The sequence below is a fragment of the Salarias fasciatus genome, chromosome 8, assembly GCF_902148845.1.
Source record: "Salarias fasciatus chromosome 8, fSalaFa1.1, whole genome shotgun sequence".
NCBI lineage: Eukaryota > Metazoa > Chordata > Actinopteri > Blenniiformes > Blenniidae > Salarias > Salarias fasciatus.
The window spans coordinates 644,067-656,896 of NC_043752.1; the positions used below are offsets into that span (position 1 = coordinate 644,067).

At 49.2% G+C, this 12,830-nt stretch overlaps 1 protein-coding gene across 1 annotated transcript in view; it reads right to left on the reverse strand.

The window, feature by feature from the left end:
- The window catches only part of skap1 (src kinase associated phosphoprotein 1), a 35,552-nt gene that overhangs the window by 5,177 nt on the left and 17,545 nt on the right, over positions 1–12,830 (reverse strand). Inside the window, exons 5-11 of the mRNA XM_030098848.1 lie at positions 12,192–12,272; positions 11,999–12,082; positions 11,769–11,893; positions 10,738–10,801; positions 9,093–9,278; positions 4,612–4,662; positions 4,423–4,520 (exon numbers count right to left, since the gene is read on the reverse strand). Coding sequence (XP_029954708.1) covers positions 4,423–4,520; positions 4,612–4,662; positions 9,093–9,278; positions 10,738–10,801; positions 11,769–11,893; positions 11,999–12,082; positions 12,192–12,272 — 689 coding nt within the window. The remainder of the gene's footprint in view (positions 1–4,422; positions 4,521–4,611; positions 4,663–9,092; positions 9,279–10,737; positions 10,802–11,768; positions 11,894–11,998; positions 12,083–12,191; positions 12,273–12,830) is intronic.

Genomic DNA, 12,830 nt, shown 5'->3' on the forward strand with positions numbered 1-12,830 from the left:
CTTTGGGGCCGCAGCGGATTGGCCGGCGTCTCCCTCTCTCTGGGTTTGGTTGGACGCTGGATGCAGGAGGAAGAGAGGTGGCGGCAGTGGCACCGGCGGCGGCGGCGGCGGCAGCGGCTGCCAGGTTTAAAGGACCTGGGAAGGGTTTGTGGCCATAAATCTGGCCCCACTCCATCCCGCCGTTCCCCGTGAGTGCTCGTGGGAATACAGGAATGCGGCGGCTGACCTGTAGAGCCCGCAGCCTCTTTTGATTCCAGATACATAAATTAGAGGGCAGGAATGCAGGACAACCCCACGGTTCAGCGAGGGCCGCGGCCGGAAAAGTACACAGGTATTACACATGTCAGGGGGAAGAGGAAGGATCGCTCTGAGCCGAGGCCATAAATTAATAGATATGGCTACAACAGTCTGTAAATCCTGCTACAAATACCTCTGTGTGGCGAACAGACAGGCCACAGTGCCTCACGATTAGCTTAACCACAGTCAGCAGGGCCATCAGGATTATTGAGGTCGGCCAGGAGAGGAAAAAAACCGGAGGGGCTGAGAAAACAGCGGGAAATATTTATTTGTTTATCTTTAAAGTGGAAATGGCCACATCTGTGCCGGTGTAACGAAGCACGCCTTCATTCATCCCTCCGTCCAGCTGCTTCTCCATCAGCTGACAGGTGGAACGCTTGAAGGAGGTTTAAAGTCGCAGTAAAAACCTTTTCCCTCCCAGACCGGGGTCGGCTCGACATGACGGGGATTCTGGGTAGACACTGTGTCACAAAATAGACTCCGCTGTCTTCAACCTACTTTTACTATTCATGTAAATTACGTGACCATAGATGAGTTTGTTGATTTGAATGTATTATTCTCAAAGTAAAACTGAATCTTTTAATATGTTTATTGTCCCATGTGCAGGAATATTAACAGACTTCATGTTTTTCTGAACCAAAAACCTTGAAATTGCGAGTCACACCACACACGATAAATGGAGATTTCTGCTGCTTCACATCATCAGAAGACCTGAGATTCTTTCTCATCTTGGAAGAAAGAGCCGGAAACGTTTCAGTCCCTAAATAAAGGCTCTCACCCGGTAAAGGGTTAAAATGTGGAAACGTCAGTCATTTAAAGTGTTTTCTTAGCAGATAGTCACACTGCTGCAGGATACAAGAACAATTAGTCACTGCATGTGCAGATAAAGATCAGTGTTTTTTAATTTTTATCTGAACCATCCTGCAGACTTTGGTTAAGCTAATTATGACGCGACGCACCGTCTCTTTTCTTTTCTGCATCGAGCAGGAGGTATTCTACAGGAGGATTTAAAGCCAGCGAAGAATAAAGTTCGAAACTGTAACCCTCTAAAGCAGGATCATGAGGAACTGCTGCCCTGGACCAGAGCACCGGATCACAGCTGATTATTTAGTGATGTATGAGAGTTCGGAGCTTCTAATTAAATGTAAAACACTGACTGTACGGCTGTAAGCTGAGCTAATTGATTCAAACGCATGTATTTCACACTTCCTACCTTTAAATTCAGAAGCGTTCACAATGTGTAAGGAATAATGGCAAACGGCGCTGAGACGTGGTTAATTGGCCTTCCTCTCTCTGCCTCTACATTTTGGGAAATTATGGCGCCCAGTTGGCCGCTTGATCTGAAAAAAATCTTTTTAGGCTAATTCGGCCTGATTTAGTGAGACGCTGCATAAATTGTGTGAAACTGCAGCTCACTCATGCAGACTGCGGTTGTGGGCTGCGTGTGATCGACTGAGGACGCCATCAGCGCCGCGACGCTGACAGGCGTTTTCAAATGAGGGCTTCGCACGCATTATTTCTGCCTTTCACCGCGGAGTGATCGGATGCAGCGGGCGCCAAGCGGGATGCGATAACGCCGAGTTGGACGCGTTTTCCGGGGGAAGTCATCAAACACGCTGGAGCTTTACAGCAAATAAATCTGAGGACGAGACGTCAAAAAGCCAAAGCTGCAGAGGGAAACAAGAGCAGCAGAGGAAATTGAACAAAAACTGAAAATATCTTCGATTGAAAGTTGGGAGGAGCAAAGTGAGGAAACAGCAGCATCTCCGCTGAAGCTGAGCTGATCTGCATCTCAGTCAGAAACGCTGTATGTTACTCTATTAAAGGAGCAGTGCAAAATATCAGGACCACACTTCAGTTTACAAACATGTAAACTTCTAGTGAGTCTCAGGTGAAGTGAGAATCATCCCCAAACATTTAAGAGTGAGGCTGCAAAAACCACCTGAGCTCAGTGTCAGTGAAGATATGACATGAGAAACGGAGTGAGGGGACGGATTCCGGGGCGTTCCCGCACGGCGCGGCGGCGAGCTGAGCAGCATCGCCGCCGTGGAGCGGCGCTGAGCGACGGCTCAGGGCTGCAGAAACCTGCAGCGGCGGCAAACGGCCAGATTCATCCTCTCAAACTAATGGGATTCATATGAGTTGTGAGGCTCCTAATTTATTTACTCTGTCAGTGACACACAAACGTGCACGCACACACACACACAAAGACACGCACAGCAACACACGAGGGGGGGCTGTGCACGCAGATACAGTAAAAATGCGAACACTTTACAGTAAGTGAGGGATCAATAATGATGGATGAGGGCCTTTTACACCATCGGCATGTTCTGCTCCGTTCACAGCCATGTGACACCGGGCTGCCTGTGGCGATCCCACTCCGCACCCCGGCACTCAATCACATCCCCGCTTTAAAAATAACAGTTTGTTAGCACCATTGATTTAGCACTTAGAGCGTGTCCTTATTACCTTGTAATTATGGTCAGTGTTGACATAACAGCACAGACAAGCAGGCCTCCCGCCCTCCCGCACAATTTATGGGCCCTGCTTTTATTACGGCCATTCCGCGCGTCTGCGTCCGCGGCGAAGCCGCAGACTGGCGTTCCGGCCAAGGGCCCGTATTTCACTCGCGGAGGTCAGGGTTCTCAGGGATCCCCCGTAAAGAAGTGAAGAGCGGCGGGGGCGGCGGGGGGAAGACCTCCCCGAGGGCTCGTCCAAATGGAGCGCAGATTACGGGCTATAATCCAAATAATGCTATTCATGAGGGGAACGTGATGCTTTCAGGACACACACACACACACACACACACACACACACACACACACACACACACACACACACACACAGAAAGGAAACGGGAAAGCAAACACTGAGGAGCAGTTGGGAGATCAGCTTTAAATAATTTACGGCCTGAGCCTCACTGCGAGTCCATTAGCCGACGGTTAAAACGCTCTGCTCCACAGACGGGGCCTCGTCCCGCCTCCAACCGGGACTTCCTTCAGCGGGGCAGCAACGCCATCCGCCCCGCCAGCGGGGCCGGGGCCCCGGGAGGCGAGGCGGACCTGCCGGCGCTCGGCCCAGGCTTTTGTCCTGGGAGGGTGAAGAATGACATTTTCAAGAGGCGCAACGCCGACAGAGGCAGCATCTCATCGCTCCACCGCCGCCGCCTCAATTAAAAATCAGTTTCACCTGCACGGTGTCCGCCGGCTCGTCCTCCTGCAGGCCTGTCTCTTAAAGCTGGAACATGCTAACGCACACAGATGGGGCTAAAATAACTTTCTCTATTTTGGCCCAAACATTTGAGGAAGCTCTGCTTTAACCAGTGATTTAAGACGCGGGAAAGTTGACATTAGAGGCATCGTTTTGTAACCCGGAACACATAATTACTCAGGAAAACGCCTCCTCCTTCTTGCCTCTGCTCCTCAGATAATTTGGCCCCAAACACAGAGCATGATGATTCAATTTCAAGCCGACCAATAGCGACAGTCCGGGAACAAGTCCCTGTACACGGCGGAGGAGAAGTACCCAAATTACAAGCCATTGATTTCCAGTAGGGCGTCTTTTCTCTGGTAGACGCTCTGCATGTGGCTGGGAGATGGCCATAAAGCACGGGGAAATAGATTGAGAGGAAAAGAGCTGAGATGCAGGATGGCTTCACCTGCAGTTTACGTCCAACAGAAGCGCAGAGCCTCGCATGGCTGCCTACTCAATTAACCCCCGTGATGGAGGCGCCGTAATGAACAACAGCGCCATTACGCAGCGCCCCAATGGCACTTCACCCCGGTGGCCCGGGAATAGACAACGCCACTGTTGGTGCTTCTCCGCTGCTCGCAGGAATTTAGATGTTGGGGATATCAGCATGTTGAGGTGGGAAATGAAGACTATTACTGGAGCTGATGTTGTTTAACCCTTAAATAATTAGACATTTTACACGTCTGCGTCTCATCGTACTCGTCCTAAACTACTGTAATTATATCTGCGAGTCGAGGGGGCAATCAGGAATGGATTTCCATTAGAGAGGAAGAGCGGAGCAGCAATCTGTGTGGAAGTGACTGGAGGCCGGCGTCCAGAAAACACCGAATCCATGTAGAAACGGAGAGAAGCTCCCGGATCGAGTTTGCTGACCTTGCTAATGATGTAGATGAGATCTCCTCGGTGAAAGTCCAGCTCGTCGGCCTCGTCCGCCTGGCAGTCCCACAAACACTGGTAGTAGTTAGCAAAGTCTGAGGGGAACACGGCACGGAAAACGAGTTTAAACACTTCAAGAGGCGCCGTGAAAATGTTCTCAGCGAGTGTTTGTCAAGAACTTCAGACCTGACTTGGTGTTCTTCTCGGCACTCTCGTCCGGCGGCTCCACAAAATCCTCTTCAAGAAAGAAACAGAAAAAAAAAATAAGATTAATAAAGCAAATCTGTAAAAGCAAGAGATTCAGAGGAGAATCCCTCAATGAGAAGAGCGTCGCTACATTCAGTGGTTTCATCATTCTAACAATCCCTTTAAATACTCATTATGTTGCCCGGGAGCGACCTAGTCCAGCAGTTTACAACCGATTTTTAAAAACTGCATCAGACGCCGTCCTCTCTGATCACAGTGAAGCCAAACGCTGCAGGACACACCCGCCCTCGGCTGAACACTGTGTGGAGTGGTCTGCATTGATTTACATTAATTCCATGAAAATAACAGTGAAAAAGTCAGTAAATTTCAGAGCAGGAGCACATCGTGTGACGCTGCTAAAAGCCACGGCAGGCCAGCAGATGTTATTACATCAGAGTGCGTTCACTGGCTCGGTGGAGAGTTTCAGTTTAGAGAACTGGATGAGAAACGCAGCTGTGTGGAAAAACAAGCAACACAGAATCCAAACATCACTGAAGAAACCCCGTCCGTCCAGATCGGCACAACGCTAACCATGCTAAACCTGGTAATGTCAAGGTTATAAAACAAAATAAAACACACACACACACTTCAAGTTTTTAAAAGATAGACATACTTTTGCTGTATCAACATTGATTTTTTTTTTTCTTTCACCAGAATCAGGCTTAATTGAAAAATGTTCCTTCTTGTATGAAATCCTAAAATGAGATTAAACTGCTCTGAAATGAATTATGAAGACTAATTAATTGAATAAGTCCCCCGTGACACTAAATAGGTTAAGTTTCTTTATTTAAATCTAGGCTGGGACCACTGATAAAATAAAAACCATGAAACATTTCTCAGGCGAGTCATTTCATTTTCAAATGTGATAAATGATTAAAATGTTGGGAACTAATAAAACCTGCAGGAATCTGAACTCCTGCTTCTCACATGGAGGACAAAGAACCGTCCTGTCAGACTAATATAAATACAGAATGAACCAGCAGGCTCTTCGCTGACTCCTTGATGAATATCCATGTGACGTGTTTATTTTCCTGCACCGGGATCAATCGGCCTGCATCGATCAGGGCGGGAGGAGCGAGGCGGGCCGCGGCGGGGGCGTGCGGAGGCGGACGTGTCGCTGACGGCGGGGCGGGGCCCCCGGCGGTCTGGGAGGCGACACGGCGATACGCCTGCAGTCTGTCCGCCACATCCATCCGGGACCCGGGCGGCCTGACAGCAGGGCGGCGGCCCGGCAACACTATCCACCTCCCGGCGCCGCGTGCAGCGCCGCTTCCAGGAAGAGGAACACACACACACACACACACACACACACACACACACTTTGCTTCTGCATACACATCAGTGTTTGTGCTGTCCTGTTCTCCTGCTGTGTTCTGAAGTCCCTGACTCCCTGACTCCCTGCTCCGCGTCCTTTCCTCCAGTTGGTCTGAACATTTGCCGGTTCCTGTCCTGCGGAGGAGGATGGTTTCCACCCCGAGGCCGCCGCCGCCGCCACGGGCCGGCGCTCTCTACGTCCAGCTGATTTAATTTTCCAGTCAATAAAATCAGTCATCAGTGCCGGAGCCAATACCGGCGCCGGCTCCGAGTCCCGCCTGCGAACCGCGGCGTGTTCGGAGCGCCGCGCCGACCGGGCCGACGGAGGCAGAGCGTGGAGGGGGGTGGAGGTGGAGGTGGAGGTGGAGGGGGGGTTCACTTCACCTAAAAAATGAAGCCGCAGTCAAGAATACTGCAAAGACTTAATATTTCTGGATGTTTAATATTAACAAGAACAGGAAATAAAAACTTGAATGACAGCTCTGGAGACGCAGCTTTAAACATTCATGCGAGCTATAAATGAGCCGACGGAGGAACGTTTCTATTTATTGAGAGGCTGCCTGTCTTTCCCAACATGCCTCTGTCCTCTGGACGTCTCCGAAGGACGTCACAGGACCGAAACAGAGGGAGTCCAGGTGAAACTTTCGAGTGCTGAATCCAGGTGTGTCGCAAAACTCACTTCAGCATTTAATACCTGAGTAACTGTTTGCAGACCTCGTACTGGTGAGAGTAATTTAGAAGTTTTATACTTTTACTTGGATAAAATTCTGAAGAAAAACTGTAGATTTCACTCAGTTTATTAATCCAATGATCTGGAGGAGGGGCTTCTGCCTCAGGCTCCGCCCCCTGACTCTATGTAACCAGTCCAAAAAGCCACAGGAAAAAGGAAGTGAACCAGCAACTGTGAGAAGGATAAATGTTCACAATCAATGGTCTCAGTTTTATCACATTTCAGGAGCCTCTGGGAACTTCATGTCACACATTATCAAAAAAAAGCGCATTTGGAGCAAAGCAGGAGTCGATTAAAACTAAATTAAAAGATAAATAAAAACAGATTTTTTTTAATGCATACGAAAAAAAAAACCATGGTGACTCAAAGACCCGGTTCAGAAAATAGGTGTTAAAATTCCCTCAAACTTAGAATATAGAACTGAAGTTATTCCTCAGCATCGTGTTTATGTTCAAACTGAGTCTGATTCACAAGTAAAAGCAGCATTTAAATCAAGGAGGACGTTTACAATTTTGTTTAAGAGAATAATCTAAATTATTCACAATATTTTTGTGCATAAACTGGCTTAATGTGATATTTTTTTGGGATGCATATATATCAAACTCAAACTTTTACTGTATACAATTTCACAAATCCGAATTTTGTTCAGCAATCATTCATAAATTTTTCTATTCCGAATATTTTATCAATCCTTCTCAACTAATTCTCCGCCTTGTCATGTATTTTAGTAACATCATGTTAAAGTAAAATTAACTTTTGCATGAGAAATGTTTTAGCGCTCTACTCACCTCCAGCCGATCACACATACCAGAGCTCGCTGTAACATCATATCATAATACAGAATAACAGAAATGCAATGAAAACGCATTAATATCTGAAATAAAGTCTACAGTGCAAAAAGTGTTGCTGTCGGAGGCGGGACAGCTGGAGGCTCCACAGGAAGACGCCTTTCAGAATAAATGATATTTCTGAGCTTCATGTATTGAGGAGCTCTGATGGCTTAAAATGCTCGAACCAATACACTGATCAGCAGTTCATCACGGGGAGACACACACCCTGTGTGGAAATTTAGCATCAAAAGACTGTTTTAGGACTGTGAGAGGAAACTGGAACGGCGAACTACAAAATATCTCCCACACACACGCACAGGAAGAACATGCAAATCTCCAGGTTCAGACACAAACCGACAGCGTTGTAGCTCTGAATCGAGGCAGCTAACCGCTACACTACTTTAATGATCCCATTCATGAAACAATAAGATCCAATCAGCAGGGGGAATCAGTGTTTTCATTTTAATTCCTGAGAAGGTTTTCAGCTTCTGCTGCATTATTGATGCGTTCTGTTGTTTCTGCTGGTAAAGACCAATAATCGCTACGAGGCGGAGGACAGATTCGGCCCCCCTCCCCACTGTTATAGAAATGTTTTCGACGGAAAGAGAGCCGCGCTGACCGTCCCGTTCATCCCCGCTGAGCTGGTCCCGACCTGATCGCTTCTTTGAAATAACCAATCATCCTCTAATCAGGGCGTAAAGGCTGTAATTGAGCGAGGAGCGCTGCGGAGTGATTGATAAGCCGAGGGGTGAGAAAGTGAAAGAAAGAGCGGGTCATTCGATACGCCATCTGTGGTCAGGGCCTGTACCTCTTCCCAGATGGCTTTGAGCCGCGCCGTGACAGCTGGAAGAGCGATTTCCCTCTGGCCGGTGATTTTGGCAAAGGTAATGTACTCAGCGAGTGAAACTGAATCTTGATGTATCTTATTTAACAGGGAGCGTGATGGACGGCGGCCCCGAGAAGATCCCATCACCCCCTTTGTCCTTCTCGGGATCTTGTAGCCGGCCTGACACATGCGGTCGTCTCGAGCCCCCCCCCCCCCCCCCCCCCCCCCCCGCCTCCCCCTCACGGCGGGAGACGCTCACACACGCTGTCCGGGGGTCTCGACACTCAAACTCTAATCTCTATTAAAGACGGGGCATTAGGAGCGCCGGGACTATTTTAAGCAGCGAGAGATGCAGTTTTCACTTCCTTTCAACCAAATTGCTGCTGCTCGGCCATTTTAGCCTAAAAAAACTGTGGAAGTGGATTGAATTGTGAGGCTATTTGTTGCCCGGCAACGTGAGCTAATTGGACGGTGTATGACGGAGCACGGTGGGAGCGGCTGCACAAGTGTTGGGGGGCGGGGGGGGCAGAGGAAGCAGATCTGGAGTAAGTGGATCTTGCTCTTCCTGTTCTGTGTGGCTCCACAGCCGCCGCCTCGGCCCCGGCCGGCTCGTTAGGGCGCTTGGTTTAAAATGAGTGATCAGCCGGGGAGGGCAGCTGCTGACAGATTTCACAGTGTGGATGAACTCCTGCTGGAACGCCCCCCCGTCTCCTCCTCCTACCTGGCAGCTCCTCGTAGATGTCCTCGCCATCGTCCTCGTCCACGTCGGGGTCCTGGGAGCCCCGGGCCACCGGTTGGGGCTGCGGCGGCAGCGGCGGGGCGGAGCCCGACAACCCCTCGATGTCGTCGTAGGGCTCCTCCTCTTCCTCCTCGTCCTCGTCGAAAGGGATGAAGTTGGAGCTGAGATCTGCGAGGGGGGGCGAGACGAGGCCACGGCCGGCGTTAGCGTCAGGACGCAGCGCGGCGCCGCAGAGACGCCTTACAGGCTGAAGTCTTATTTCTAACAGCTCAAAACAGGAAGAAAAGCACATGAGCGCCTTTAATGATGCTGAACAGGGTTCATGAGTGAAGCGGGGATCATTTAATGTTACAGGAAAACTAAAGAAATCATCAGATTTTAATCATTTCTCTAATTAACCATATTTCAACTTACTGCTACTCAAACCACAGCAGCTCTTCTCACATTTCCCTGTTAAATCGTGTTCTTATTATGATTTTTAGATCATAACATGATGGACAGTCGTCATGTCCACCATGTTTTGATTTTGCAGCCATACAGATTTCAGACGGCAGCTGATCTGTCTACGAATACCATCAAGTCAAGGCCAAACGGTGAGAGTGCAGCGGGCCGCTCTTCATCCTGCGATGAAGACAAAAATCTTCAGCTCTTCAACAAACAAGACACCACAGTCCGCCAGACCGCTTCTCCAGAGTCATTTTAATGCACAGGAAGGTGATGTGGTGTGTTATCTGACTGGTCTGGGACTGCTGTATCGACTGTAAGCGTCTCGTCCTCGTCCTCGTCCACCTCCTCCTCCTGTCCTGCATGTTTCTCCTGTGGTCAGTTCGTCACCATCAGGTGTTTCGTGAAGACACGTGTGTCACATTCATGTGTTCAGCTGGAAAACATCACAGCTGTGGCAGCGCCGGGATCGGACAGCGCCGCTGTAATCGGATCAGTCCGTGTATGTAAAACGCCGCGGCCTTCGGAACGCCGTTCAAACCCCCGAGACTCTGTCTGCGTGTTTTTCAAAGTCAGTCTGGTTCTCGCGTAAAGGTGAGGAGGATGAGTAATGGCCCGCATGCTCCGGATCGGACGGTAAGGACCGTGCCGGGAGGAAGTAAGACAAACTGCAGAGTGTCTGTTACTTCCCGCAAGCCAGTGGGCCGGCCCAGCCCGTTTTAGAGCGGCGGAGGCTGAGCGCCGCCTCAGATGGAGGAGCTGTCTCATCGCAGGCGACTGGACGCTGCAACACGGGGTATCAGGTCCTCCGGCGAGCAGCAGCCGCCAGGCAGAAATCAATGTCACTGGAGGGGAACCAGAACGTCTACCAATCAATTTCCTGTAAGCTGGAATTCGGTAGGAGGGGGAGGGAGGGCGGAGGGGCGGAGGGGCAGAGGGGGTGGGATCCAACTAAAGACTGGTGATGGCGTGCGTGACAAGGCAGGTGACACGTCGAACGAGGAGATTCAGGACGGCGGCGCGGGGCTGAGTCGGCACTGATGGATGGACGGGTTTTCATACCAGTCACAGATGATAAAGCGCCCCGCTGCACTCGTGACCTTTCTGCCCCCGGAGAACTTGAGCGCCGGGAGAAGAAAAGTCGGTCTGCAGGGAGAAAGGAGCAGGAACGCAGCAGGCTCACCTCTGAGCAGGAAGCTGATCTGGTTCACCCACTCCCGGGCCTCCTGAGGGCTGCTGGCAGCGAACTGCAGGGGCAGAGAGGCAATAAGAGCCTGATTATCACCACACACACACACACACACACACACACACACATCTGTAATCACCGAGCCAATCATTCGTCAAATCTCTCCACGTGTCCAATAAGGGCCGAGAAAGATGATTAAAAACAGGACGTTTCTGATGATCCCGCTCTGCGATATTTAATCGAGGCGAGCGGTGTGTGTCAGTGACGGTGTTAATTAATAAAATGAAGGTATTTCCAATAAAGACACCGGGGCATCAAATCTAATAACAAAAATACAAGAGGTGGAGAAGAACACATGGTTAATTTTACTTCATTCACACTCAACGACACCCTGATTCAGATAAAATTATTCTAATGGCTGGCTGGTAATTCGCCTCTTAAATCAGCAACATTAAGGTCAAAGGAGGAGCTCCGGGTCGGGATGAAATGTTTCTCCATGAGGACTCATCAAAATAACTGCCGGGTAATTTTTGTCAAACAAAACATAAAGACATGCTGTAAAAACATTTGATGAAACTGTATTTATTTTATTGTACACTGTGCCAGGAAAACGACCTGAGATCATCGCTTTGCTCTTTATCTGCCGTCAGCATCGCCCATCGGGGCCTCATCAGCACGGCGCTTCATGCTTATTGTCCTGAACCCGCCCATAAACATGACTGATGCTCTGAGCTGATGCATGAATTGAAATATAATTAATGTACGTATTTCATGTTGCTTTTTCACAACAGCCTCAACAATATGATGCACAACGCAATCACACCTCACATCTGACCTGAACGCACAAACACCCATTTATCTTTATTTAAAACTTGCCTCTCAAAAGATATATTTCATTCATCATTTTTAATTTATTTAGTGTTTTTTTCTGTATTTTTTTTTCATCCATTCATGTTTTTTTTTTTTTTTTTTTTTTTTTATTTTGTAGAGAATGATGTGCAGCAGTCAGCTGAGGCGGTACAGACCTGGAAGGGCCGCTGTCCCGGAGCGTAGAGCTCGAAGCAGGAGTCTTTTTTGGAGTCTTTTCTCAGGTTGGGCACCAACTGCACGCTGTATTCGCTGATATGAAAAGAGCCCTTCTGCTGTTTGTCTGTGAGGAGGAGGAGGAGGAGGAGGAGGAGGAAGAGGACAATGTAAGGTCATTCAAAGCAGGTGGATGCACAGTGTCCGTCTGCACGCCGGTGTTTAAAGAAACCTTTTTCACTGCCGAAGTAGTAGAATATGGAGTTATTCAGGACGCACCACCTCTTCTGCCACTCTGAGCCAAAGAAGCTGTGGTCTGTGGAAGACGTGTCAAATGAATAATCACATCCAGCGCTTCAGCAGTGGATCAGTGCTTTCTGAAGCTTCGGTGTGTGTGTGTGTTGTTGTTGTTGTTGTTGCTGCACCTTTTCGCTTCTTTTCCAGGTATCCCTGTTTCATGATGTTGCTCAGATCCTGCGCTGCCACTGGAGGGATGTCGCCAAAGTCTGGAGCACAGGACACCAGCTGGTTAAAGCCACATTCATGTGTTAAAAAAGAACAATACACAGAAAACAGCAAAACGTAAATTATGAGAAGCTGAAAATACATTAAGTGTTTTTCTTTTCCTTTGTAAGTCGCCTGAAACTCATTCTGAGGTCAAAGGTCAGTCAAATGATTCCCAACACATGGACGGGATCCTGGATGTAAAGGCTCCAAACCCGGCGGATCACACACACACACATCCCCGCCAGGCTTGAACAGACCGGGATCAATAGAGCTCAGTGCTGCGCGGCGCTGCAGTGCATTCGTCTGCTCAGTGACAGCGGCGCTGCTGAGGAACTCAAATCTCAAACATGACGAGACAACGGCAGCCCGAGAGCTGTAATTTAATCAGAGCCGTAGTTTTTGGTGATGCACAATGCGCTTAATTTAGTTTTTATTCTGCTGCGTAACTTGCGTGGGAGAGGAGAGGACTCTGTGGGGTTTCATTTCCTCGCCGTCAGGCAGCTGGAAGCCGGCCGGGGCGGTGCAGTGAGTGAGGAGTGTCTTAACTGCTTCACAGC